The sequence below is a fragment of the Paramacrobiotus metropolitanus genome, unplaced genomic scaffold (genome assembly GCF_019649055.1).
Source record: "Paramacrobiotus metropolitanus isolate TYO unplaced genomic scaffold, Prichtersi_v1.0 Parri_scaffold0000049, whole genome shotgun sequence".
Classification (NCBI taxonomy): Eukaryota; Metazoa; Tardigrada; class Eutardigrada; order Parachela; family Macrobiotidae; genus Paramacrobiotus; species Paramacrobiotus metropolitanus.
The window spans coordinates 1007476-1035002 of record NW_026570269.1 but is presented as its reverse complement, the minus strand read 5'-3'; the positions used below and the strand labels follow the sequence as shown (position 1 = coordinate 1035002).

The 27527-nt window shown below is 42.0% G+C and overlaps 7 protein-coding genes across 9 annotated transcripts; 5 read left to right on the top strand and 2 right to left on the bottom strand.

Annotated features, from left to right (window-relative positions):
* Positions 1-401: 401 nt before the first annotated feature.
* LOC129591847 (anaphase-promoting complex subunit 4-like) lies at positions 402-5298 on the top strand. Its single transcript, XM_055487680.1, has 16 exons — positions 402-495; positions 771-1024; positions 1089-1194; positions 1326-1539; positions 1789-1809; positions 1863-1913; positions 2027-2132; positions 2188-2280; positions 2343-2426; positions 2493-2818; positions 3037-3190; positions 3260-3622; positions 3703-4124; positions 4343-4477; positions 4648-4750; positions 4807-5298. Exons 2-16 carry the CDS (start codon positions 878-880, stop codon positions 4930-4932), a joined length of 2451 nt encoding a protein of 816 aa, XP_055343655.1. The 5' UTR covers positions 402-495; positions 771-877; the 3' UTR covers positions 4933-5298.
* A 513-nt stretch (positions 5299-5811) lies between these two features.
* LOC129591848 (sarcoplasmic calcium-binding proteins II, V, VI, and VII-like) lies at positions 5812-8777 on the bottom strand. 2 transcript variants are annotated; one of them, XM_055487681.1, is made up of 4 exons: positions 8608-8777; positions 7387-7450; positions 6915-7294; positions 5812-5947 (listed from the first exon to the last, which is right to left on the bottom strand). In XM_055487681.1, the coding sequence occupies exons 2-4, from the start codon at positions 7442-7444 to the stop codon at positions 5834-5836; spliced, it is 552 nt and encodes a 183-aa protein (XP_055343656.1). In that variant the 5' UTR covers positions 7445-7450; positions 8608-8777; the 3' UTR covers positions 5812-5833. The 2 variants fall into 2 exon arrangements, with proteins under 2 accessions (XP_055343656.1, XP_055343657.1); XM_055487682.1 differs by lacking the exon at positions 8608-8777 and having other exon boundaries at positions 7387-7671.
* Positions 8778-10661: 1884 nt separating this feature from the next.
* Positions 10662-12966, top strand: LOC129592015 (solute carrier family 2, facilitated glucose transporter member 2-like). The gene is given in 3 exon segments (XM_055487955.1): positions 10662-10936; positions 11300-11597; positions 11599-12966. Coding segments are annotated over 3 exon segments (1278 nt in total). The 5' UTR covers positions 10662-10779; the 3' UTR covers positions 12422-12966.
* A 1474-nt stretch (positions 12967-14440) lies between these two features.
* Positions 14441-16916, top strand: LOC129591939 (zinc finger protein 26-like). Its single transcript, XM_055487830.1, has 2 exons — positions 14441-15381; positions 15633-16916. Exons 1-2 carry the CDS (start codon positions 14629-14631, stop codon positions 16692-16694), a joined length of 1815 nt encoding a protein of 604 aa, XP_055343805.1. The 5' UTR covers positions 14441-14628; the 3' UTR covers positions 16695-16916.
* Positions 16917-18454: 1538 nt separating this feature from the next.
* On the top strand, positions 18455-21480 carry LOC129591954 (solute carrier family 2, facilitated glucose transporter member 3-like). The gene is made up of 2 exons (XM_055487851.1): positions 18455-19487; positions 20039-21480. Exons 1-2 carry the CDS (start codon positions 19007-19009, stop codon positions 21187-21189), a joined length of 1632 nt encoding a protein of 543 aa, XP_055343826.1. The 5' UTR covers positions 18455-19006; the 3' UTR covers positions 21190-21480.
* A 1635-nt stretch (positions 21481-23115) lies between these two features.
* Positions 23116-25418, top strand: LOC129591976 (solute carrier family 2, facilitated glucose transporter member 3-like). Of its 2 annotated transcripts, none has more exons than XM_055487885.1 (2): positions 23116-23796; positions 24003-25418. In XM_055487885.1, exons 1-2 carry the CDS (start codon positions 23301-23303, stop codon positions 25187-25189), a joined length of 1683 nt encoding a protein of 560 aa, XP_055343860.1. In that variant the 5' UTR covers positions 23116-23300; the 3' UTR covers positions 25190-25418. The 2 variants fall into 2 exon arrangements, with proteins under 2 accessions (XP_055343860.1, XP_055343859.1); XM_055487884.1 differs by having other exon boundaries at positions 23994-25418.
* A 139-nt stretch (positions 25419-25557) lies between these two features.
* Positions 25558-27466, bottom strand: LOC129591977 (solute carrier family 2, facilitated glucose transporter member 5-like). Its single transcript, XM_055487886.1, has 2 exons — positions 26878-27466; positions 25558-26801 (listed from the first exon to the last, which is right to left on the bottom strand). The coding sequence occupies exons 1-2, from the start codon at positions 27365-27367 to the stop codon at positions 25699-25701; spliced, it is 1593 nt and encodes a 530-aa protein (XP_055343861.1). The 5' UTR covers positions 27368-27466; the 3' UTR covers positions 25558-25698.
* Positions 27467-27527: the final 61 nt, after the last annotated feature.

Genomic DNA, 27527 nt, shown 5'->3' with positions numbered 1-27527 from the left:
GCATAACCGGGTGGGGGTAGTAAAGCACCAGATCTAGATTTCTGATACCGTCTACCCAATCTCCGCCGCAAAATTTAAACGTCGCCGGGACGAAATGCCATCTTTAAGACCACAGAGCCAGCTGTATTTTGTCTGTCTTTCCCTTGGACTTGCTCTAGACGGCTTCAGTGTTGAAACTTGACACGGGTGCGGTAAACAGAATTATGAGCCCGCGAGTGTGTCTACGCAGGTGGCATCCAAGGATAGAGGTTTACCGCTTTCTCATGAAACCGCGTGATGACGTCCGGCATTTTGTGATCTTTCACGAACAGGCCTGCAAAATGCAAGTAAAGACTTATTTTTAGTAATGCTTATTGCTTGTACACTCGTACTACTACTAGTACTCGATTAGTCCTTTAGTTTCGGAGATATTCCATATTAAAGCAGTCCGGCAGTCAGTCCGCTCAACAAAATGTCAAAGCCTAACATGGTTTATTACAACTTGAAATGTAAAAGGTATGTAGTTGTTTTGGCTATTTAAATCTACAAACTACAATGTATAAAATCTACAATATTTCGGCGGCATATCGATGTCGCCGAAATGTATGTACATGACGTCACTGCGGAGGCGAGCCCCACCCGGAAATGGTATTAAACCCCGGTCATATTGTAGAGTGCCGATGCCCGAGGGCGGTCAGCTTTCGCGGTACATATGTTGTAAAGAATTTATCAATCATACGAGTAAAACTGTAAAAATGTAAAATATTAAAGTAATGATGTTTATTGTTTAGGTTTTAAATTTCCTATCCGTACTTTGTTTAAATTCGTTTGGAACTTTGGACAGTCGCGATTGTCACGGATTGTGCATCTATATCTTTGACCTAATACAGTTGATCGCATGATGGAGGAGGCAGAAACTGAACCTGTTCTGCCACCAAAGGAGGTTTTGTTGCTCGTTCAGGATCGGAATGCTGGCCAAAGCATCACCAAAGTTGCTCTTTCCACACAGCAAGATCTGATCGCGTACGCCACTGCCAAAGGAGAAGTAAAAACTTTATTTTTGCGAAAACCTTTTATAGTGGTGGAGGCTGACACTTGGTTTGTTACAGGTCAACGTTTATAATAACGACTGGATGAAAGTTGCCAACTACAAACCAGTAAATTTCCTCTCTGGCGATACCGTGGCTTGTATGACTTGGCGTCCCGACGGACGAGGTATGTGAATTAATAGTTTTAGAGTTTTTGCTTATTAATTCCACAAAAGCAGCTTTTGTTACTCGAGCATGTTGCGTAATTGCAGTATGAGTTTGACGGTATTTATAATTGAAGTGCATTCCCCTTTGCAGCCTTAGCCATTGCATATTCCAGTGGGAAAATCGTAATAAAAAATGTGGAAACACATGAGACGACCGTGGAGTTGAATGTTGACGATAAAATCGAATGGATTGATTGGTCGCCACCGTTTTGGACACCAGAGGAGATGACGGCAATGCAGGATAAGCGGCAATTTGAGGATCACATTGAGCGCTATGTCCAGGATGTTTTTGTCCCGAAAACAGCGTAAGTGGAAAGTTGTGATTTTCGGATCACTACTTCGACCGCACATTTCCGGTCGACCGTTTATTAGCGACTTGCTGTCACTTGCATGTCATTTTGCGTCGAGCACATTAATTATGCATCAGTAAATTTGGAGGGAAAGTTTTTTTGCACCCAGGTTCGTTGAGTTGTTTGGGCTGTCCCCAATTGAAATTGTAGGTAACGTTCTGTGAGTACCTTGTTCACTTTGGTAAATTGTTGTTTTTCTTTCAGAAGCCAAACAAGCGAAGCTAGGTAACTTGCATGCATTTGCTGCACGGGAAAGCGTTTGACGGATATCGTTGTAGCAAAGACCGGGAACGAATTAATCCGACGTTGCAAATGAAAAGCCAAAAGACGTAAGTCAGCAAATGTGTTTTTGTAGGCTCTGGTAGTGATTGTGATGAAGTCCAGGTTATAACGTGATAACTCACTGCTACAGTGGTTAATAATGTAAAAGGGTTCACTTCAGATTGTCTATTCTGTCAATCGTTACATCTTCCTACAATCTTCATATGTACGCCTATGGATTCTTACCCGTGGCATTTGTGGATCTCCAAGAATATCTGCCATGCAAGGTATTTCAAAAATATGTATGTTGTCTTTTTCAGTGTTAACCCCGACTTTATGCAGATTGCCCATATGTGTGCTTTCCATTTGAATAAAAATTTTGAAGCCGCGGTGATTGTTATACGAGATGAAACCGGCATGTATCAGGAGCTCGTCGTAAGCTATTTGAACACTTGTTTAACTCGTAATTCTGTTTCGTTGATTGCCAATGATTGCAGTACGATACCTCTATAATTAATCGCCATTTCGAAGAGATCGAAATCTTAGCCAAACACAGCGATTACTTGTGGTCATATAGACGAGTGAGTACGGTTTTCGTTTTTTTTTTGCCTCCGAGTTTTAATTTGACCGTTTGTATGATGTGCTAGGCTATCGAAAATTATTTTAAACGCTTAAGCTCCGTAAAGGACGAAAATCGTCAGGAACTTGAGGAGAAAGTACGGAGTCTGTTGAAGGAATTTGAACGAGAATGCAGTCGCTCCCAAGAAATACGTCCTGATTTAGCTACACAAGAATCCGCAGCACATTTCCTGCTGGCTGCTCTAATGGAGCAGCTTGTGTTGGGAACACTACATCCGGCCTTGGAACATTTCTTCGAGCACATTGCTACCACGCAGGACCTGCTGAAGTATGAAGCAGCCCTGGACCAGTCGTTAAAAACTTTTCGGGTCGATGTGATGCTTCCATTACGCAAGTGAGTTTAGGGTTTTCGTATTCGTAATCAGCAGGATAAACAATTCAATATAGATTCACATTCGGCATATGCAGTCCCCAGCGATGATAAATTCAGTTGGTTATGACTTCTAGTACGTAGTTAGATGTGTACGATATGTTGATTCTGTTCGTAATGATGCGAGTCTTATGGTTAGTTTTACTGGTAGTGATCATTGGAGAAAACTTTTTTATTCTTAGAGCGCTTGAATGCTGTATGGTATCGCTTGTGATGCTGGGCCGCTGGATTGCAAACGGTGAACGCTTTGGCGCGGTTGGAGCAGTGGAAAGCCACTTCGATCAAGTGCTTCAAAACTGTGCATCTTTCATGCTCAAAATGTTTGAGCTCCAGTACGTAAGTTATTCGCCCATTTTCTTGGCGATTTGATAGTATCTTCCTGGCTCTTGCATTATTTTACGTCAGATGATGGAAACGGAATCTAAGCGCTGCTTTACAGCCATTCAGTGGTTGATTATGCAGTCTGAATATATTAACCATGAATCGGTGAGCACGGTGCGTCGACTGAGCGAAGAGGATCTGGATGACGTCGTATCTGTGTTGCAAGACCTTTTTGGACCGCTCGTCATGCCATCAACCAATGATATAGAGATAAGCGAGCCGCCCGAGTGGCGGATGAAGTTCTTTGGGGTCGATGCGTACTTTCTGGATAGTGATTTGCCGGAACCGTTAAATCTTAGTCGCAGTGATTTCCAGCCTTACTATAAGGAATGGCTCACGGCAGATTGCGAGGATATGCGAGGGCCGTTTCTGCAGGCGCACGCACAGGTAAAAATCTTATATTAGATGAAACTTGTCAGCAATGGTTGTCGGTTGGTTGTCCTTATGGGGTCGAATTTCAATTGTAGATTGCCTATCGACCACCACCGAAAGCCCTGTACATCCATCGGCCAGAAAAATCGGCCAAACAGGAGCTAATGGCTTTCATCAGTTCGCTGGAGTTAGCCTTTTTCAATATTGCCACTGTGGTGTCGCGGGAAATCGTAATGATCCGCAAATATGACGTTTATAAAGCGGACGGCCCAGATGACAGAATAAATTTCGCCTATATTTATCCTGTTGCCTGTGATAAAGCCAACAACGAGACGACTCCGGCAAACATTCCATACAAATCCGCTGCACAAATTATCTACGCTACCGCCCAACATCCTGCGAAAATTGTTATTCGCCAACATTATTTACATAATACTGATGAAGAGCAAGATCTGGAGCTTTCGCTTACTGTCGATGCCGGCACCGTGCATTCTTCGAATAATCAGCCTAACGAAGCGTAAGCATAACTATTCATTTAATTGGCATAGAAGTGGTTTCAGGGTGGTCATGTTGTATGAAAATCAGTAGCTGTGGAGTAAATTAGCAGCCTAAACACATTGCGTTTCGAAACATATTTTAGTCTACTGCCGTTATTTTTGAAAATGCATTTAAACCCCGGAGAAAAGCATGAGAACTATTTGTCGGATGCCAGTTAACGGCATGTCGCATTTTCAGCTCCCCGGGTATCAACCTTCTAGGATTTATTAGAACTCGAGCCGCCGACGTCCTTCTGCTATCTGGTTTAACTGATGGAGAAATCTGTATGCTTCCTTGTGAAAAACAGGCATTTATCGCCAGCAAGGAAGAAAGGTACTGAGGCTTTAAAAATGTGGATTGTAATTAGCCGACTAAATTATCGAGTCGGGCGTTCTGTAAAAGCGAACTGATGGTCAGGCCACAGTTGTACGTGTTCGTTATTCGCTGTCTGTTATGTCAGCGTATGTATATTTTTTATGTCTTTATGCATCTTTTATTGTCAGGATTCTCATGTTTCCGGAAATCAGTTCGGCCATGAAAAGCATCAGCTTAACATCGAAAATGGATTTCTTCTGTACCAATGCTTTGGGAACAGTGGTAGCATTGGTAAGGATAAGTGCGCGGGAACGCTGTTCATGTTTAAAAATGGTGTTCTATTGCAGGTCAGTAATGATACCAGAATACGCATCTTTCGTATTTCCGGCGTACCGGATGTGGAACTTATGGACGACACAGATGTCATTGCTCAAGAAATGCGACCCGATCTCAATGCGGTACCAACTGTGTAAATGGCATCTATGTATATGCACTGCAAACAGTTGAATTCTGGGGGTAGAGTTCAGTAGCACCTGCCATAAACTGTAGAAGTACAGTATAGGCAGGCGACAGTATTTGCATGTGAATTTTTCCTACCGTAGTTTTCTAAATGCTATTTGGGTCGTGCTTTTATTACGAAAAAATGGAATATGTAGAAAAACGTAAAATGCTGGATAGTGGTAAAATAAAATTAAGCAGTGGAAGTGTGAATCGTTTGTTGCTTTGGATTGTCTGGGTTCTGGTGATCGATGCATTGTTTGGCGTGCACGTAGAAGCAACGTTAGTCGCTGGATTATGTTCAGACTCAGATACGCCTGCGCCGGGGGACGTTATAAAAAATTTATTATTTGCTCAGAAATCGGACTTCTTTGATTGATTTTCTAAGTTTTCTGATCCATCCGCTGGAATCTCCCTTGTCCGCTGGCTCAATGAGTAAATCACATAAGTCTATTCTTCAAACATTCTCCAAGTGATCATTGCTTCAAGAAGGGACCAGAACGGTGTAATATGCATCTTCTAGCCCGGCAACAAGGGGTTGTGGTAGAAATATTGTATGACATAACACAGGCGAACGCACATACACTTCTGCGTTTGCCCAAGCAGAATGAATTCCTATTTTAAATCTTTAACCGGATAAACTGCCGGAGATCGATTTTATATCGGAAACCGTTAGTCACAAAATCATCATCGACTTGCACTGTATCTGTGCCGGTCGCAAGCGTGTACAATGGTATAATGAGTTGTCGCTACAAAAAAATCGTTGAACATCCATGTAACACTTCGTTCGGGCCATTTTCCACGGTAAACCAAACGTAATTTTATTTAGTCAGTGTAAAGTAAATTGTCAAGAAACTAATCAGGCATTTATTAGCTTTAAAAATTAGTCGAACCAAAAATAGAATTTCCCGGCGCGCTCACGTCGCTAGAGGAAATAAACTCCTGGAAGCGCTTAACGAAGAGGTCCTTCGTGATAACCGGCGATCCACCCTGAAATAAAACATAAATGGATTTACTAAATTCAAAAAAATTGTTGGATTAGTTGCGTCTATCGTCCATCATACCGTATTCTTAGTAAGATGAATCATGCATGAAGCCTTTTTAATGTTTTTACTTTTAACAGTTTCAGTTATGTCCACTGGTGTGATATGTTTTAGTCAGGAATGGGAATAAGATGCACCTTGAAAAAACCTCAAGTTGTTCAGTTTCTTTAAATTTCAGCAAAATTATCTAACGGTGAACTCTATTCAATAAAACCAAACGCAACCTTAAATTATTTTAATGCAGCAAAACTCTGATATCGCAGACCTGGTGCACAGTAAGTATTGTGCATTTTTTACTGATGGGACATGGATGGCATAGCATCATTACCGGCTTATTCATTTATCATGTGCCTGTGCAGCCGAAAATAGACATCATAAATACGTATGTACTGTCAAAGATTGCGAACAATGCCTAATACAATGATGTTGTAATTTAATAACAACATCTAAAACGGATTTCAACACTTGAGCTTGAGAATAAAAAACACTCTCCCATCTGTTAAGTGCTAACCCCTGCAATCAAGCATGCCTGCAAGGCTCAGACAGGGCGCATAATATACGTATCTGCAGTTGACTGAATACGAAACAGCAGCGAACATACGTATATATGCATATATGTCACATCTACACTAAATGCTACTCACTCACTTAAGAAATAATAGAAAGTAGCTTAGAAATAAAACATTTTCATAACGAATGAAACGGTTGTAAAATTGCATTATCTTAATATGTGCTCTGAGCTGCACACGAGTTATGATCGAATCTGATCTATACTTATGCACATTTTTGCCGACGTTGCGCCAGCCTGAATTTTATGCTTTGGCACACACTAAAGTAGCCAGCCTTATTCAAAATTGTTTTACAAAGATAATAATTAAAAGGTTTTTGGGAAAAAATTTTTAGAAGTTACTCACAGCAGTCACGGTTTTGAACGCGTTGGAGCATTGATCCGCCGGTACACCTAGCGACGTGAATAAGGCACTGAATTCGCCTTCGTCAACATTTCCATCCCCGCTCGTATCCTGAGCGTCAAAAATGAAATCCTGATACAACTGAATCCACTGGCCGTTGGACTTGTTGAAAATGACATCTGACCACAGCTTCAGCCATTCCTTTTCGGAAATCTGCCCATCACCATCCACATCGGCTTTCTTTAGTTCATTCCAAATACCGTCTAGGCGCTGCTGTAGGGTCGCGTACTGGCTGCTACCCGCTGACCAGCCGCGGAGTTTGCTGATCTTGCTGAGAAGCAGGTCAAAGTCGTCCTTCTCAATGGTACCATTGTTGTCAGTATCTGCATAAGTAATGCCAGTTACATGGATATTTCACAAAGGTCACTATCAAGAACGGCTATATACAGCCTAACCGATGTGCATACATACATACCGAAAAAAGTTCTGTACAAGTAGATGAGCTTCTTTGTCTGGAAGTCGGACAGGGCCATATTGAACTATAATGAAATTTGTCCGTGAATTCTATGTGATCGACGAACACCAGAACAACGTTAACGGCAAACTGTGGTTGCGGATGAAAATGCGGATAGTAGCGCTACGGTTATGGTTGAACCTGGCAGCCCGCTCTTTGCATATGGTAATGTGTATTGCCGCCGAAGCAAAGGGAGAATCACGAAACGGCACAAACTGATACAGCCTGTCTGGAGTTTCAAGCAGCTTCGGACTTTTATATGGATCATCCAGCCGTTTATGCCCCTCTGTCACTTTATGCCGGGAGCGTGCTTTGTTAAACGCGTACGTGAGGTATGCATAGTGTTTTTGTTTTTTGTGCGCTGAAGTGGCAAATTTTGTCGATTGCTAATTTCTCAAACGCAGGGAACAATGTAACCAAATACCATATTACGAAATATCCCACTACAATATTCGCGCAAATGCTGAAATTCAAAAAGTTTTGAACATAATTTTTGTGTCTGTTTGTGCTATCAGTGTACGGCATCACTTAACTAAATTTATGTCTAGTTTGTGTCAGCACAGCTGCACCGTGTGGTCAGCAGTATAAAGCGGAACTGTTTTAGAAAATGCTGAAAGAATTAAATCCAGCACTATGGTTCGTCCTAACCATAGTACTGGATTAAAGGAAACGAGTACAAAAGTGCGGTGGTTATATTATATTAAAACTTTCACCGAATGGTTTTCTGCCTGGCTAAGAACGAAAATCAGAATCCGATGCATAACATATAAAAACACCATACTTGCACAGGCATGGTCGTTTTTTGTCCCATCACGCTGTGCCAGAAAAAAATCGAATACATTATGAGAAACGCTGCATTGTCAACTCAACATCCTTCAACAACGGATAATCATGATCATATCACTGTGGTTTTTCATCGTTTTTTTCAATTGTAAGCCCAAGTATCATCCAAACAAGCGATTCGAATTCACACAAATCAATAAGCCTGATCCCATAAACGTCGTACATTACGGAAGGCTTGAAATTAGGTATGTATGATAGCGCACATTGTTGTCGACAAATGCAATTATTAAAATTATTAAATGCTGTAGCTGTTCAATTATATATTGAGGACATATTATATCTTCAAAGTCAAAATATTGAACTCTACACATCATAATGGTATAATACTGGAGTACTTACCTGAACAACAGTTTAGCGCGACGCTAAAGCACTACAAACTGAGTGTGCGATGTCAGATATTATAACGAGTATACAAATTACTGGATGAAACTGCAACGCAATGTTATCAGTATTGCTGCTACTGAATCTTTGATGTAACAAACCCATAATATTATGAGTTTATATATGTAAGGGTTAAAAGGATTTCTATCCAGCAAACGTAATGTACGTTGTACAGCTGTGCGTTGCGTGGCGGAGTCACGGACACTAGAAATAAAACCGGTCTTATCGAATTCATTCTTCGTAATATCCATATCCCGACGATAAAATGTACTTACAGTAATTCCATACACCTCATTTACCGGTAAATTCAAAGGTCAATTCAAATTAGCGCCGATAAATCAAAAATAACGCGTCAATTTATGCTGTGTTTACCATTATAAGGGTACTATGCTTTGACACGTTATCACAGAGTTGGTGGTCAAGGGGGAAAATACGACGTACCTGGAAGCAACAGGAGGTCCTGCTGACAATATGACTTATCAGACTTGTAGCAGACGGATTTGTTTTACAAATGTTGATAAGTACTGGCAAAGTCTAATATTATTACAGCATGTGTCGTCACTTATAACAGCTTGCTGTCAGAACTTTGAATTCGTTACTGGCAAAAGAAAATGTTAAAATTTGTTACACAAGTGGTATTGAAGTAAATACTCGTATAATATTGTATCAGATTACTGAAGAGTAACTGCTACATCAATTTAATTGTCATAAATTTTCAAAAGTATATATTGCGCTTGATTCGGCAACAACGAACAAAAATTTCGTGGCGCATAACTACAGATACGCTTGTTGAAAATAATTTGTCGTTATTTGCCAAACAGCAATTGTGTTACCAGCCGAAAGTCTGAAAGTTATTCTTGTATGGCAAAATCTGAATATTAAGCCGATTTAATTAATCCCGCTTTGAATATTCCGCTGTCATTTTTTGGGTTTATATTTTTTCATGGCAGTTGAGGCGCTAATTGCTAAAGGCAGTAAGCAACGCACCGTTAAATCTATTAGGAAGTAGCTGCTAACAAGAAAATAAGTTTCAGCGAAATAGTTCATGTACGTAAGTTCTGCTGTGGCTTCAGGATGTGCTGCAAGAATAATACTCGAAATCAGAACAGTCCATTGAAATACAGATTGAGCAGTCATCTACAGGTGCGTACTGCGTAGTACTACTAATTTTCAAGTAGCTGTACATACCTATAATTACAAACTCTACGTAGAAAAATGCAGTTCCTGCACATTTGCGCGTATGATCTGACCAAGAAAGTGTTTGCCAAACAAAACAAAGCTGATGACGACACTAATATGCTACTACTATAGTTACCTACTCAGAGTCACCTTCGTCTACAATTATAAGCAAGTATATGTTGAATCCGAAGGGTGGTGCGTAATCGTTGCCGGTTTTGCCGGTGACATGACGAACTTATTATAGTGGCAAATCTGATCCAGCCATAAGCACAACATACATACTGTCATGCACCATGACACGGTAATTTACTTTTCTGCATGCGGTAGTCTTACCACGGATTACATAACTAGTGAATATTACCACTAGAGCCGCCTGTAGCAGATTCCTAGTACACAGGATAATAATCATTACAACTATTGTCCACTGGGACAATGGACAATTATACAGCGGTATTTGTATTTTTAAAATGGTGCCTATATACGTAGCTATACTAATTAAAGCAGGAGTGTTTGTATACATATTTGTGTTTGTTTGTGTACCAGTTTTGTAAAAGTATAACACGGGGAACTTTAAAAACTGCAGTCAGGATGTCTGCACTAAAGGTCACCACCAGCGCCAGTTCTTGTCTGAAATCACATAATTCCTTAACTGCAACGACCTTTCTCTCGACACTGATTGCGGCATTGACCACATGGTTCAATGCTGGCTACAGTTTTGCGCAAATTAACGTCCCGCAGAATCTGATCATACGATGGATTCGACAGATTCAGTGTTTGCGTACTTCAACATCAACCGTTGCTTCTGGGCAACAAAGCTGGGTGTTAACCTCTAACTTAACACATCCCGAAAACTTGTTATGGTGCTCTTTTGTCCCAGACAATGAACTATCTTTGCATCTGCGTCATAATAGTAGTCTGAGTGCTATTTGGGGTCTGACAGGATCTTCGGTGATGCTAGGAGTGTCCGTTGGAGCACTATTGACGAACAACTTGGTCGAACGGTTCGGATTTCGCAAAACCTTTTTGATCAGCAACGTAGTTGGAGTTATTGGAAGTGCTGCCGCTGCATGTATTGTATTTGCCCCGTCATATGAAATGTTCATTATAGGTATAATCGTATGCTTACAGATAGATATTTTTTCATTGCTCGTACATCTTCTCATGTTTCTGCTAGTGATTAACAGTTACAGAACTTACAGTAACTACTCGTTGTAAGTGCGCAAACGAATTATACGAGTTATATACGAATTATACGAGTTATGCGCAAACGAATTATACGAATTATATCGTACAAAACACTTTATATATAGGGGGAAAAATGTGTCTAGCCGAACTGGAGGTTGGAGAAGCATTTTATCCATTATAGTTCTGTGCAACTCAAACAGCAACAGCAGAGCTAAATTATTACCTGCTTAAATCAAATTTTTGCAGCAGAATATTTTCCTAGTTTGTTGATCAATACATTTTGTAGGACGTTTAATTTTCGGAGTGGGAGCCGGTTTCGGAAGTTCAGCCTGTGTGGTGTACGCTGCCGAGATCAGCCCAATAAAATATCGCGGTGTGCTGAGCGTCCTCATCGCCTCTTCACTCAGTTGCGGGATGTTAGTGGCCGACGTGCTCGGGCTGCCGGCGTTCCTGGGAAATGACAATTACTGGAAGCACATGACTTGGATACTTCTGTCACCCAATATCATATTTTTCTTGTTGTACGTGCTGTTACCGGAAAGTCCGCGTTGGCTGGGCCGAAATGTACGCGGCACTGCAGAATTGACAGCAACTCTTAAAGCGTCTGCGTCATACGGACAACGTGGACACTGAAGTCGCCATTATCGAAAACGAAGTGCAACACGCAAAAAAACTATCGCAGAAGCGCGTATCGATTCTTGGTCTGTTTCGCGATCCATTTCTGCGCAGGAATATTGCGGTGTGTTTACTGGCTATCACTGCCCAACGGCTTACTGGGTATCCCGCAATTTATGTCTATTCAACAGAAATCTTTCGCACGTGTGGTTTAGCCAAAGAGATCTCGTCGTATGGATCAGTAGCATTGGCGGGACTTCAAGTTCTGGTGGCCATCCTTGGTTCACTATTGTTGGATAAAGTCGGGCGGCGACCGGTTCTGTTAACCGGTCTATTCGGTTGTGCCCTTTGTACAGTTGCTATGGTCATCTTTGCGGCATTATCTGCATCCAACATCTGCACTGAGTGCCGTTATGGAAATCTAGCAGCGTTGATGTTCTTCATGGTTTTCTTCGTTATTGGACCGGCCAGTGTGCCCTATCTGCTGCCGGCTGAGATGTTCGGACTGACATCGCGACAATCCGCATCCGCCTTGGTGCTGGTCGTCAGCCTGGCCTTGTCAACAATTGTCACGGCGGTCTTTCCTATTATGCAGGTGTATTTGATGGAGTGGACCTTCGCGATTTTCAGCGGCATTACGCTAGTGCTGGCACTTTTCCTTTCGGTTACACTGACCGAAACGAAAGGGGAATCGTTTCTGGAAATACAGAAAAAACTCGAGGACAATTTTTTCGGGAACAAGGGATCTTTAGCGCCTAGCAGCAATGACAGTACTATTGCACAGTCTGTTTGACCGGTTAATCCTGGAGTTACATACACAAACAACAGCAACCAGGATGCCCAACGCTACACGGCGCTCGTGCTTTACCGCCCACGATAATTTAATTGACACATCATAATTTTTACCATAGATATTTACTCTAGGTGAACGCGCCTTCCACCTATGGTAGTTATTTCGATTTTTCTCTTCGAGTTGGAACTTTAAATCTTCGCTACGAACTTTAAGCGAATTTGCACAGGGTTTTGTATATTCTGTGAACACGCTACTTGTTGCTGTGTACGATTGGTGGTTAATTCTTGTTTAGACAAGTTTCTAATCGAAACGCAACGATGTACAGTACTCGTACATATGCCTAGAGATGTTTACGTATAGATATGCATTTTTGCTGGTGGTATTCTTGGTGGTCAGTTGTTTTATTTTCGATGCGCCGGCACATATACAAATTCGGTCGAGCTAGAGTCACGTTAATGAAAAGTTATGAAAATATGGAAAAATAGCGTGGCACACTTATGTACTGTAATGCAATCTTCCGCTGCTCGATATCGAACCAAGTAAGTACGTAACCTGACAATTTGGAGACTGGAATCAATGGTATTTACCGGCCAAATTCGTTCCGTGTCAGAGGCGCAGGAATACTAGCTGGTGAATCCAGATTCACTGCAGAACCAACCTGCTGCAATATGCAGGCTGCTAGACCATTTTTTTTCGCTACGTCCTTAGTCCTTACAATTCCTCACTTAATGAAGCAAGTACCGGTAGTCCGGTACTTTAAGCAATGCGTTTTGTCCTTAAACACCGTGTGGCAGTTGCAACCACCACGCTGACCACGGTCGGCGGTGTTTAAGTACTCGTACTCAATTTTTTGGTCCGGTGATAAGGCAGTAGCTACCAGACCTGGGCAGTTAATTTTAACTATTTAACTTAACGCGAGTTTTTTTCGAGTTAACGAGTTATAACTTAACTTTGAAGCTTAACTCGCCAGGATGAAAACTTAACTCTAGCGCAACTCAAAAATAATATAGCGCAACTCGAGTTTAACGTAACTCTGGAGGTTTCAGTTGAAAGCAAAAATGAAATTAAAAAATAGAAAATATCAGAAAAAATGTTATGTTAACCGTGGATCGCATAAATTGCCATAATTACAAAAGTATCTGTACAAAATTTCTCGAGCAGACGTACACTACGACCGCCCAAGGCTTTGACTAGACTAGGAAAAATGCACGTTGGCGTGCATTTGACAGACCGGAGCGCAGCATTTCCTTTGAGTACAGTATACTACATTTTATATTACAAACTGTTTAAGTATTTTAATACTATTTTTATATGTTGAATAATGAAATTTTATATTATTTTGCAAAACGACTTAGGAACATAAGCATAGACTTCCAGTTACTCGTTGGAAATGGCTTACGTGACAACCTTTCGTAACGACCTTTCGTAACGGACACAAATCAACGAAAGTATGTATTAATCTACCTTCGCTACGCTTCGGTCGATGAATATGCATCGGAGAGTCCATGCTGACAGTGAGTGTGATCGTTCAATTTGAGCTCAATTAACAGCGTGCAGAGAACGTAATTTTTTGCGGAGCAAAATTTTGTCAACGAGAGGACAAATCATGTTCCGCACCAAAATCACACGGGAACTGATCGTCTGTGCGCTACCTGCTACCTGTAATTGTTCGCTACCTGCCCATTAGGGAAGCGTAATAATGCGGTCAACGCTGTCAAACAGCTACACTAACTTCGGTAGCCATGTGAAGCGAAATCTTAGTAAAAAGTTCAGCGTTGCCGGCGCTCGGTCATTCCTTTCTTAAAAGCCAGGGTCAAACATGAGGGAGAATTTATGTCAGATAAGTCTCAAATCTATCGGTATATGTTGAAGATGATTCATGAAGAAGGTTAACTCTAGTTAGCAGCTAACTTAACTCGTAGCGTAACTCGCGAGCTGCGATTAACTCTTAACTCTAACTATGAGTCGAAATCTCATAACTGCCCAGGTCTGGTAGCTACGAGTAGTCAGCCTCAGGGGGGTACGTACTTAAAAAATTATGACTGCGGTATTTGTAAAAGTGGTTTGTTCCTCTACATACTGCGAACTTTTCAAACTGTCTCCATGAATTTTTTAATGTATCTTTGCAACCATAATGAAGATTGGGGCTTAACGTGGTATACTGCCTAACGGCCAGCATCTTCTTGTTGATTGCCTGGTAGTCAGTCATGTTGGGCGTCCGACGAAGTCAGCGCTTATCCAAACTCCAGCAAAACCACCCGACGTCCAGCGACGACTTCGAGGTAACCAGTGGGCAGTCCATTTTGTTATCTTTACTTTCCCAGCCAATTATACCAAAGAACGTTTTATGGGATCTGGGAGATATTGTGGATGCTGGCAGCAAGAGAACTCAGAAGAAAGGGAAAACGGATAGATCTCATTTCTCTGCTTGTGCATCTAGAAATAATGCACACTGGGATTTGTCACAACAATCGAAGAGTGGAAAAAAGAGAGGTACGAGGGAGAAAAGAGGGCGAAAGCGTCGAGTGAAATCCGTGGACGTTCCGGATAATGGTTTGCCATCTTCGGAGCAGGACGCGAAGGATGTTTGGACTGCACTGTTCACCAACGAATCCCCTGCCACTCAAGCAGACGCACTATTAGATATCACTGAACCCACTGCAAGTCAAACTGTTGCATTTGGGGTTATTGCTGCTGGTTTGGTAACCGCTGGCGCTGATCAACACAATGCAACATCAGATGCACCAGGAAAGCCAAAAGAAGGCTTACCAAAAGGACAGGAGAAAACTGATCCCCGACGGCGAAAAAGCTGTCCTGTTTGTGGGATATCCACTGTTGGATTGACTAAGCATCTTATAACGCAACATCAAGAATATTCAAAAGAAACCATGAATCACGTTTGCAGCCAGTGTAATGCTATTTTCCGTGGCGATGAAGGATTAAGAAATCATATCAGTCAGGTGAGATGTACTTACGTGTTTTTGTCTTTACTTTTTTACTTACAAATTACATTTAGACGATTTAGTGTTTCTGGCCTTATGGTTCTGTGGATACAGCATAAACGGTATTAATTATTTATTTTTACAGTTTTTATTTTTATTGTTTTATTTTTAGACGTTGGGTATTGATTATTGAATGTTTTGTCAATGGTACATTAACACTGAATGGTGCATCAGCGTTTGTTTTTGGTTTTAAAATTTCTATTGTACAGATGCATCCGACATTTGCCTTCGTTCCTACCGAATCCGATCGGGCGGCAGCTATTGATTATATCAAAACTACGGGATTTTCCAAATATTTTTGTTCAACTTGCAAGAAAACGTTTCCTAGCCAGTCATTATTGGAATTGCATTTTTATAAGCACGATGGGTTGCTCGAAGACGAAGCTAAGCAGATGGATCTGGCATGTCCGGGATGTGAATTCTCGGGAAAGAACTTCGCAGACTTAGTGGAACATGTGTCGACCCATGTCTTGCAAAGAAAAGCCGAAGTTGCCTGTCTGATATGCGGACAGTATGCCGATAAATTAGGCCGGGGGAAAATGAAAACCCACATGGAAAAATCTCATGCCGAGGAGCTGAAGTTCATCCAGGAAGACTGGCATCATGAGTGTGATGCATGCGGAGAGAAGTTCTTAAGTAGTTCCCACTTGAAGCTCCATGCGTCGGCTGCCCATAAACGATGCTGTTACTGCAATGTTTTCATGGATAAAGGGTTTACGTCGCACACCAAGCAGCACGCAGTCAATGGTTTGTATCCGTGCACTGTCTGTGAAGAGTCATTCCCAACGTACCGTCAGGTCGGCCGGCACTGCGCCAACTGGCACAATAACGATCCATCCCGGAAATGTCTTTTGTGTGGTCGTTTGTGTCGCAATGCCCAGAGACTGGAGGTTCATGTGAGGACATGCGTGAATGGTGTTAAGCCCCGCAGAGCTAAAGTTTCGATAAGAGTGAAAGGGCCGTACACTGCCACTTCTCTGGCGGAGCGACTGCCGTGTGATCAGTGTGGCAGGCTGTTGTCGGGTACGGGATCTTTGCGCAACCATATCCGCACTGTCCATGGAGATTATAAGCAGAAGCTGGCTAAAGTTAAGGAGGAAAAGAAGCGTCTGGGCCTCCTCTCTAAATATGTCCCACCGCAAAACCGCATGAAGTTTGAAGAGTTTCCGTATGGATGCTCCGAATGCCGTATGGGATATATGTTCAAAATCGGTCTGCTTAAGCACAATCAAGCTAAACATCCCGAAAAATCCAAGTTCTCAGAGGGTTAATTGAGTTTTTTAATTTTGTTACAAGATGTGACAGACACGTCTATGTCATTATCTTGTCCACTTTAAGTTTTCTATTTATAGTTTCTTTTCCGGTGTGTGCGGTTAACGAAGATATCGAAAATTTCTGGCTAGTCATTTCTTCTCTTTATGGGAAACGTTTTAATTACAAACTCGTGAAGTGTCGATCTCATAAAAAACTGGTGCTTTACGAAACACAATGCTTAATTGTGGTTTTTTCCGATTTAGCAAGAAAAACGAAAAATAGGTCTTGTTGGAGTGTAGTACAAAGCGGTGAGTCGGCGACATCGTTCAGAGTCCAGATTTGCCAGACTGGTATGGTAAAAAGGCTTTGACAGAAGGCTGGAACAATGGAAGAATTTCGTGGTGTGGGATTGCAAGCACATCCTTATTAGCCTCGGAATATTTAAATGCAATAATAATATTCCCATAATCGCGTTATCCAAATGCACATTTTACGGAAGATTGTGATCCTGCGAGCGCGTAAAAGATTTGTTTGATTTGCCGGTTGAAATTCATTTTATTAGCATTTTATTAGCAACCAAACTTCTTACCGTCAGGCCATCCCACACTTCGTATTCTTCCGTTATCATGAAAACGCTCTTCCAATGGAACAAACCATCACTGCAAACGCTAAGAAAAGCGCAATGGTTAGTATCGGAAACATAACTGCACGCCGTAAGTTTAGCAGACTTCGACCAGAAATCAAAATCCTCCAGGCTTTGTACAGACTGTAGTGTAATTTGGGAGAGTGTCGTTCTTTATGTTGTGGTATTTCAGAACTTTCGTTCGGAAATATCAAGCTAATTTCTGCTGTGATTATAGGTAATTAACTTTTGAAAGCACAAGCCACGTTTTGAAGCGTTCGTAAGATATCAGAAAATTCCACCGTAAAGCTAAAAATATAGCTTGCGCAATCCTGGGTTCAGTACATGCTGTACCTTTGAAGTCTGCACGAGCAGAGACAACCAATAATTGTGTTAAAATGCGTATAAACAACATGTACTACATTGCCGCACCCTAAGGCAAATTGCAAAAAAATTACCAGTTGCTTCTATTATTTTATTTTCCATTGGACTGATTGGCGTGAAGTTGTGAACTGCCTGTGTACGTACAGTACGTAGTCGCATACTACATAATATTTAAAATGTGTCCGCACTTTGCACGTTACTGTAAAGGTCACAATCACTCTCCTGCAAGTGTGACGCTTTGCAATTATGGCCGAGTTCGAAGTGGCAAAACAGGGCGTGTTAATGGCTCAGATGCTCTGTACGCTTTGTTCTCAGATCGAGATGTATTGGAATGGCACTTACATACATTGTATTAATGTTAGCACAAAATATGGTACCTATAAAAGGACAAGGTTACAAACAAAAGCTGATCGAAAAAAAGTTGAAATTTTTTGGGAAGATGGCTTTAGGCAGTTCTGGTCGATAAAGCGCTGTATTTCACAAAAGATATGGATTTGTGGACTTAATATCCATTGCGAAAAATTCACTTATCGTAATCTTGACAATGCCGCAAACCTACCTAGATGACTCGGTATACGTAGTTTGTGCAGTATATCTGAAACTGATGCATGAAAGTGAAAGGCTAATTGTAACGATAACGTCGTACAGGATGAACGTTATCAAGAGGATACTTGAGCCAAATTGCCATACCTCTGCAGAAAATCACCTTGCAATTTTTTTCCCGCTGTGTAAGACTGCAAAGTGCAAATGCAAACAACAACAATGTGATATGCGTAAAAACATAGCAAACATCCGGCTGGAAGTCGTGGCGGTGTACTTGATGTTTCCAGGCACATCGAAGGCTATCTCTGCTCTACGCCTTCGAATTGATCTAACCTTATAATTGGATTTAATAGAAGCGCATTCAAGAAAACACTGGATTATTGGATCTACATATTTTTCCATTGTATGCCGCATAGTCACGTACCGGCCAGGCAGGTGAACAGCATAAAAAAGGCATTGTCATAAGTGTCAGAAATGTCAGGAGGCAAATATCGTTCAACAATTGGGGTGTTTTTTTCGTCAGTTAAAGTTTGCCAATGTTCTTATTGACAGTTTTCGACACGTACTTATTAAGTAATTGTGACAGTTGGCTGTTGTAAGAAATTGGCTACATATATATCGGAGATAGATTACGTTCTATTACTGTTTATTTATATTTACACCGCTGTTGCCATCGTATGAAGTATCTTTACCTGCAGTGGAAGGATCAGCGAGACGCTTGACTTTAATTAATGCGCTGACTACAACATATGCATTGTTTTATTAAAGAAGTCATTTTTCATGGCACCCATCAGCACTCAACACCATGGTCAGTTGACCCCCGTTGTATTTATGTCTACCATTATCGTTTCCGGTTTAGTGTGGTTCTCAGCCGGATACAGCGTTGTCCAAATTAACATACCACAAAGTTTAATTTTACGCTGGATTCGTCAAACCGAATGCAATCGCTTAGGCCCAACGGTTGGTCTGTATTCTGCGGTCAACAGAAGTGACCATGATCCGGCTTATTTGTGGTGTAAAATTGTTGCCGAAAACGAAACATCCGTGCAGTTGCGTGAAAACGGCCGGCTGAACGCCATATGGGCACTCATAGGTTCCGGGATTACTTTGGGTGCCACATTCGGTGTTTGGATTGCCAACTATTTTGTCAACTGGCTCGGATTCAGAAAGATCTTTTTGTTGACAAGTGTGCTGGAGATTGTGGGGATTGTGCTCAGCGGGATCACAGTTGCAACACAATCATACGAAATTTTCATTATTGGTATGCACTCATACAGAGTAATTTTCATAGTGTACAATACAACATGTTATAATGCATTGGTACGACATCATTGTGCTAGTCTGTAATTCGTAACAGTAACGATTATTTGTTTAAAACTACTTGCAGGTGGCCAATTGCACTTTTTGGACGTTTTCGATTTTTCAATTACAACGCTGCCTTCTTTTGCAATAAACATTTTTAGCTTTATTACGACCGCCGTTCTTTAATTTTGTCTGAGGGAAGCATCGGGGACTCAGTATTTTTCTAAACATTAACAAAAAATAATGATTTTTCAGCCCTTTTTGGCAAACTGGGGACAACTTCTCACGTACTTCGTAGTTCGTACACCACGTGCATTTGAAAAGACCGGCCTACAAAATGAATATTTTTATCACCATATGCATACAACCAGTTCTACATATACATAATTATATGTTTCATCTTACATATTATCATCATTTTTAATAAAAGATAGGGAATGTAGGGAAAGCGCAGGCTTTTTATGAATAGACGTAAAATTTATTCATTCTTGCAAAAATTCTTTGTTTTAGGACGATTAATTTTGGGATTCGCCTGTGGTTTTGGCAGCGCTGCCGGTGGGGTCTACGTGGCGGAAATCAGTCCAACAAACTTTCGAGGAGCACTAGGTGTTATCAATATCGTGCTGTTTAGTACAGCTATGCTTACGGCAGCAATTTTTGGCTTACCTCAGCTACTAGGAACCGAAGCCCGCTGGACCCATTTGTCTTGGATAATGTTACTGCCAAACCTGACCTTTCTTACCGCCTACCTGTTCCTCCCCGAAAGTCCAAGATGGTATTTTAAGAAGACCCACGATATAGACAGAACAAGCCAAATACTTCAAAAATTACGCGGAAATCCGAATGTCCAAGCGGATATGCGATTAATCGAAAAAGAAGACGAAGCAGCAAAGGAGGATGGAGCGTCCGTTAAAGTGTCCATCAGTGGACTTTTCCGGAATGGCTTTCTCCGGCAGAACATTATAGTCTGCATTGCCGCAATCTGTGCGCAGCGTCTAACAGCCTACGCAGCCGTGTATTCCTATTCAACGGATATTTTTCGCCAGTGTGGTTTATCCAGGGAAATCGCAGCGTACGGAACAATTGCACTTTTGATACTACAAATGTTGTTTGCCATACTGGGTTCGTTTCTGGTCGACAAGGCGGGGCGACGAACATTGCTGTTGGTTGGACTATTCGGATGCATGGTGACCTTATCATTCATGGTACTCTTTGCTGTCTTAACAAAATATGGAGTCTGCATTGGATGTCAGTACGGAAATTTGGTGGCCTTGTTCCTGTTTATCATGTTCTACACAACCGGCCCGGCCAGTGTGCCCTTTGTGCTCGTGGCGGAAATGTTCAGTCTTACATCGCGGCAGTCCGCAGCTACACTGGTGATGATCTTTTGCCAAGCCGTATCCGCCATAGTTGCTGCTGTCTTTCCGGTGATGCAAGTCAATCTCATGGAATGGACGTTTACTGTCTTTGCTGGAATCATTCTTGCCTTGGCTACATATCTGGCGACGGCGCTTGTGGAAACGAAAGGGAAAACCTTTTTGGAAATACAGGCGCTCTTGGAGAAGCGATACTACAGTAAAATGAAGGGCGATAAAGGAAATGGCTTCGATGCACCTTTGACAGGAAACAATTTACCTAAAATTCATCCACACCAGAATTAATTGCCCAATTTCTCTTCCCCTTTTCGAGTTAGTTAGTTTAATCATAAGTAGCTCTGGTGAATTTTTTTGACGTAGTAATGTTCTGTTTCGCATTGATCTGAGTAAGAGTACCTTTAATAAGCAGCCCAGTAGTTACTTTATGTCACAATCAACTGAATCCGTTGTGTCGAACAGAGTATCGATTGACGAATTGTAATTACAAAGTCGCGCGCCAGGTTAATGATAAACGAGCTCTGTAACCGGCCAGTAAAAATGTGATTAATGATGGGTGTGGGTCTGCTAAGCATAAAATAATTTTTACCACCAAAGGCGATCGGGAGCTTCGTTTATATTGTATTCATTGTTTTAGATATCAAAATAATAAATTTTTAAAATAAAATGTCATAATATACAGATATATTATGCCGATGCTGTGCGTAAAATTATAAATTTTTGCAACGGTTAACAAAATCGAGTCAAGACCGGAAGTTGAGAAATCCTTCACGGCCCCGCCCGGAATATCATTATAATTGATTTGAGCTCAGTTTTCTAAATTTGAGATAAATTTGCAATCTGTCTAGCACAAATTTAATGGTTTCGTTCTACTTACCATTAGTGCTTTTGCTGACTGGTGAGTGTTGCATCGATCTTGTGCATTGTGCAGTACTAGTACAGTACTGTACGTCGATTAATCATACTATATTAACTGACTGTAAGCGCTGTGTTTAAGTTTAACAATGGAAGTAATTCACAACGAGTCGTCGTGAAGAAGTAAAGAAGATGTTTTAAAACTTAGAACAAGCAAGAGAAAGACGCATTAAAAATCAACGCATTACTACAGCACTATCACATAACCGCTTGAGACAGAAAATTTACCTGTTTTTTTCCTCGGTGGTGTTTTTAAATGTTCCCAGAACGGATACGGAACCCGTAGGATTTCTGTGCTAATCCGCTGGCAGAACCGCATAGGCAAAGCCTCACCGGTCTCAAGCCGCGCAATTGCAGATTACCCAGTTTCGTGTTCCAGAGCTAGCGTCCAAAAGTACCTCGCTGTGGCTAGATTATGTATGCTATTGTTTTTCATGTTTCTGACAATTAGATCCACGGTGGCAATTTAACTATAGCCGAATCCAGCCGTTGCAGAATTTAAGAGTGGGACTGGATTGGCCAAGCGTACAGCACTGATCCCGCTTTCTTAAAATCCAGACTTAGCTTAAAATGACAAAAAAATTTCTAAATGTTTTCTCTACCTAGTAAACCCTTTTGCAACATCAGTATGAGACACTTATTCATTTTTTCACATTTCTCCGTACACTGCGTCTCGCCTGCCTAGACATCATCTCAATGAAAAATCCATTATGTTCATTCATTTTTCCGTATCTGCAGATTACTTAACAATAATTAGAGTAAACAATATAATTACGAGGATAATCGGAAGTAATGCTATGGAAAATTGGAATAGTTGATATCACGAGTACTGATGTCATCCTTTAGCATGATGATATCATTCTTTTCTCGTGCTTGAATCTACTGCGTAAAAAATGTGATTTTGCGCATGCTACAAAACGGCACAATCAGGTACTAGCACTGCACAAATACTCGTACGACTGATTATTACAATTAATCACTAATAATGAGTTTAAGCACGATAACTAGACGGGCAAGCTACGGTACGAAGCGACGGAATGTCGATATTCGGGTCAAGATTCGCTACACTACAGTACAGTAGCCTACTGCAGCTACACTAGAGCAGTTTTACTACTCGCGCGTACTGATTTCGCAAGTCATGATATCCTAGAATGACAAAAAAAGCGCCAAACGGTTTAGTGGAAAATCTGAAAACGCTATAATTGAAGCAGACGACTGCGACTGGTACGAGTATCCGTACCAATGCGTGCAATATAGAGATACCACAACAAAGGCACATGTTTGTCCGTGCTACCTAACACTACTTAAGTAAGCTGACGACTAAAACAGCGAGATATTGTTGCATATCGGCACAAACGTTCTAGATCATTTACTTTTTTAAGCAAATTTTTTCAATGCGCGCATGGAAGAGTTGATTTTGCATATCATTTGGCTATAACTTTTGATGGTAGTAGTACATAGCCGTTCACTGTAGAGTATTAACCATGACAGGGATCAGCACGAAACATTATGGTCATTTAACTGGCGTCGTTGTGTTTTCCACCATTGTTCTCGCCTTCTCCATATGGTTTCCGGCGGGTTACAGTGTTGTCCAAATCAACATCCCCCAAAACCTCATTCTCAGCTGGATCCGGCAAACACAGTGTGCTCGTTTAGGTGGGCGTATAGAAAACATCAGCAGCGCGGAACATGGTGCTGAAGGGAGCGGTTTTGCGAATCGCTCGAACTTGTGGTGTACTATCATCCCTGAAGATGAAGTGTCGGGTCAGTTACGCGAAAACAGCCACCTGAACGCTGTATGGGCCCTAATCGGTGCAGCTGTTACACTGGGTGGGACATTTGGCGTATGGACCGCCAATATGCTGATTGACCGGTTGGGATTCCGTAGAATGTTTTTCATCACCAATTTGTTCCTCACGATCGGAGTGGCGCTGAGCTCGCTTGTGGTAGCCATTGGATCGTACGAGATATTTATAATAGGTGATTTAATTTTTTGTATTTATGTGTTAAATGGTCGGCACACTATTTTTGTTTAGCGAAGACGCACGCTAACGTTAATACAAAATTATTTTTCTAGAATGAAATGGTATCAGGTTTCCTGGCCTAAATCTTTGTTTAAGTATTCCGGAAAGTACGCGACGATTTACTTGTATTCATCATTTATTTTGTCGGTGTAGGCACTGTAGGGCGCTTCCTTTTGGGTTTCGGTACTGGATTCGGCAGCGCCATCTCCTTTACGTATATCGCCGAAATTACTCCGGCCAATTTCCGTGGCGCACTGGGCGTGGCTCCGATTATTTCCTTTAGCATCGGGATGCTGTTGGCGGCAGTATTCAGTCTACCCCAAATCCTGGGAACTGATGACTACTGGTCATATTTAACGCTGATTTTGATTGCCCCCTGTGTCTGCTTCTTCGCTTCGTACGCCTTCCTTCTGGAAAGTCCCCGTTGGGTTTTTAAAAAGTCCCACGATGTCCAGAAGACTACGCAGATTCTCCAGCGGCTGCGCAACGTATTCAATGTGCAAGCGGATCTGCAGATGATTGAGGAGGAAAACCGTGTAGCTAAGGAAAAGGGCACCAAAGTATCAATTATCGGGTTGTTCCGTAACGGCTTTCTCCGCTATAACGTGCTGATTTGTTGTACGGCTGTCATTGCACAGCGGCTCACCGCCTATCCAGGAGTGTACACGTATTCGTCCAATATTTTCCGTCAGTGTGGCCTTTCAAAGGACGTTGCCGCTTATGGAACTATTGGTCTACTTGGACTGCAAGCGGCATCTGCAGTCATCGGGTCGCTGTTAATGGATAAAGCCGGACGGAAACCGCTGATGCTAATCGGATTATTCGGGTGCGCGATGAGCTTGATCGCCATGGTGACCTTTGCAGCTTTAACAAGTTACCGGATTTGTGTTGGGTGTGAGTATGGAAATTTAGCGGCATTGTTCGTTTTCATCATGGTGTACGTTTGTGGGCCAGCTAGTGTTCCTTTTATCCTGCCAGCGGAAATGTTCGGACTACTGACCAGGCAGTCGGCCACCACACTAATCATGATGCTGTGTCAAGGCGTAACAGCCGTCGTATCCGCCGTCTTTCCGGTTATGCAAGTGTACTTATCGCAATGGACCTTTGTAATTTTTGCCGGTGTCACTCTGATATTGGCGGTAATCCTGTCCCTGACCTTGATGGAAACGAAGGGAAAGACCTTTCTTGAAATTCAGGCATCGCTGGAGAAACGTTATTTTAGCGGGCACAGAAAACGTTATAATAACACTGCAGTTCCGATTACAATACCCAGTATCGCAGACCTAAAAGCTTTACCACGATCCATCAGCAACATGAGCACAAATTCTGGAATGAAAAGATTGTACTGATTGTTTTTTTTTTTATTGCACAAAAATTCATTTGAACTATGATACATAACGCACCACTGCGAAATGGCTGTATTTTCTTGTTAGCCCCATTATTTCAAATCCTTCTTTACTGTGATTGTTAATCGCCTACGAGTAATGTATATAATTATATCTTACAGATTGCGACTCGATTTTTAGAATTGTACTTGGTGTACTAGTTTGTCCATTTATTCAGTATTGTATGCTCATACTTGTTGTCACCATTATGACGAATAAACGCAGTGCATTTCTGCCTTGCAGCTGTTTACGAGATTTCTCCGTTTCAGGAAAACTACAGTATGTGGCGTATACCAGCAAAAAACTTTATTAATAATAATTGTACACGTGAGTGCCGCTGACAGAAATACGTACAACTGTACAAGTACTCGTACAAAACTTTAATCGCACACAGTACAACGCAGTACTTTTCCGGTGGTTTGCCAGTGTCTAAATTTTGATGAATAATTGTTTATGAAGGCTTATCGCCTACTCTACGAGATACTTGGCACAGTCTGCGGTTTCGCCACTGATTCCCCGTAGTATCGTTTCTCGAGTTTGGCTTGGATTTCCAAGAATGTTTTCCCTTTGGTTTCAATGGTGACTTTCGATAAAAACAGCGTCAACACGATGGTCCCTCCCGCAAAAATGGCGAACGTCCATTCCAGCAGATGCGCTCGCATAATGGGGAACACGCCCACAATCAACGCCGTACTTCCCTGTATGATGACCATGATGAACGTTGTGGCTGATTCGCGTGAGGTCATTCCAAACAATTCAGCGCTCAGCAGAATGGGAATAATGGCCGGACCGCATGCATAGCACACCATAAACATAAACATCGCCACCAGACTACCGTACGCACACCGGTCACATAAACCGTATGTGAAAAGAGTGGTAAGTATAACAATGGCTGTCAAGGTCAGCGCGCATCCGCTCAGGCCAACTAACAGGAGCGGACGTCGACCCACTTTGTCGATTATAAGCGCTCCCACAGTGGCCGCCACAGCCTGCACACTTACCAGAGCAGTTGTCCCGTAGATGGCGATTTCGGTGGATAAACCACACTGCTGAAATATGTCATATGAGTAAACACACAATGGGGAGAAGCCGGTGAACCGTTGTGCCATCACGCCGGCGATGCAGATGAGAGTAATGTAGCGCAGAAATGGATCGCGAAACAACCCGATTATGGACACTTTAGCGCCCTGCTCCTGTGCTCGTCGGTCCTCTGCTTCGATTAACTCCATATCTGGTCGCACATTTGTGTTGTTCCGCAGTCGCTGGAGAATCGCTGTTGTTTTGTCCACGTTATGTGTTGTGCGGTACTGCCAACGCGGGCTTTCTGGCAGAAGAGGGTAAAACAGAAAAAACGCTGCACAGGGTGCCAGTAACGGCCATGAAATATACGGCCAACGTGACGCTGTCCCCAACACCTGTGGAAAGCCCATGATGGTCGCCAACAGTGTTCCTACGCTGAAAAATGCTAACGGAAACGCCCCCAAAACGCCACGATGATTGGCCGGTGAAATCTCAGCGATGTAAGAAACCGTTAGAGCGGTAGAAAGTCCATATCCAATGCCAATGAATAGTCTCCCTAATCATAAATCACTGAGTCAATTACAAACATAAGTCATAAGCACTCAGTATACCTATATGCGATGTGACCTTACCTACAATAAACACTTCATACGACACTATCGTTGCAATTAATCCAGACAGAATCGCTCCGATGGTGCACGAGACGTTGGCGATAAAGAAGATCTTTCGGAAACCTAGTTTAGGAATAAGAGCGTTGGCTATAAATCCAGCAGGAGTTCCACCCAAAAGCGGAGCGCTTCCAATTAGTCCCCATATAATGCTTAAAACTGTATTGGTGCGAAACTGAGATGACACACTGGGCAGGTATTTGCACCACAGCGCGACTTTGGGATCGTCATAAAACTGACTAAAATTGGATGTGACGGAAAAAGGAATTTCTGGGATTCCATACAAACGGATACAGTATGTTTGGCGTATCCATCGCAGGATGAGTTCTTGGGGGATGTTGATCTGCACCACAGCGTAACCGGCCGAGAACCAGCAGAAGAATGCAACAATGGAAACGCTGGAAATGACTAGCGCGGTTAAGTGACCGTGGTGTGGTGTGCTTACAGTTGTCATTATGAGTTAGTTATGGCTTTTGCTATGGAATCAAAAAAATATTGTGATGCTTCGAATTCATCTCTACACAATCAGTGTGTGGCATTTTCTTCCAAAATATTGTTGTTGTACGGTAAGCGCATTTTAATGTATTTACGGATAGAAGCTCAGGGAGCCGTGC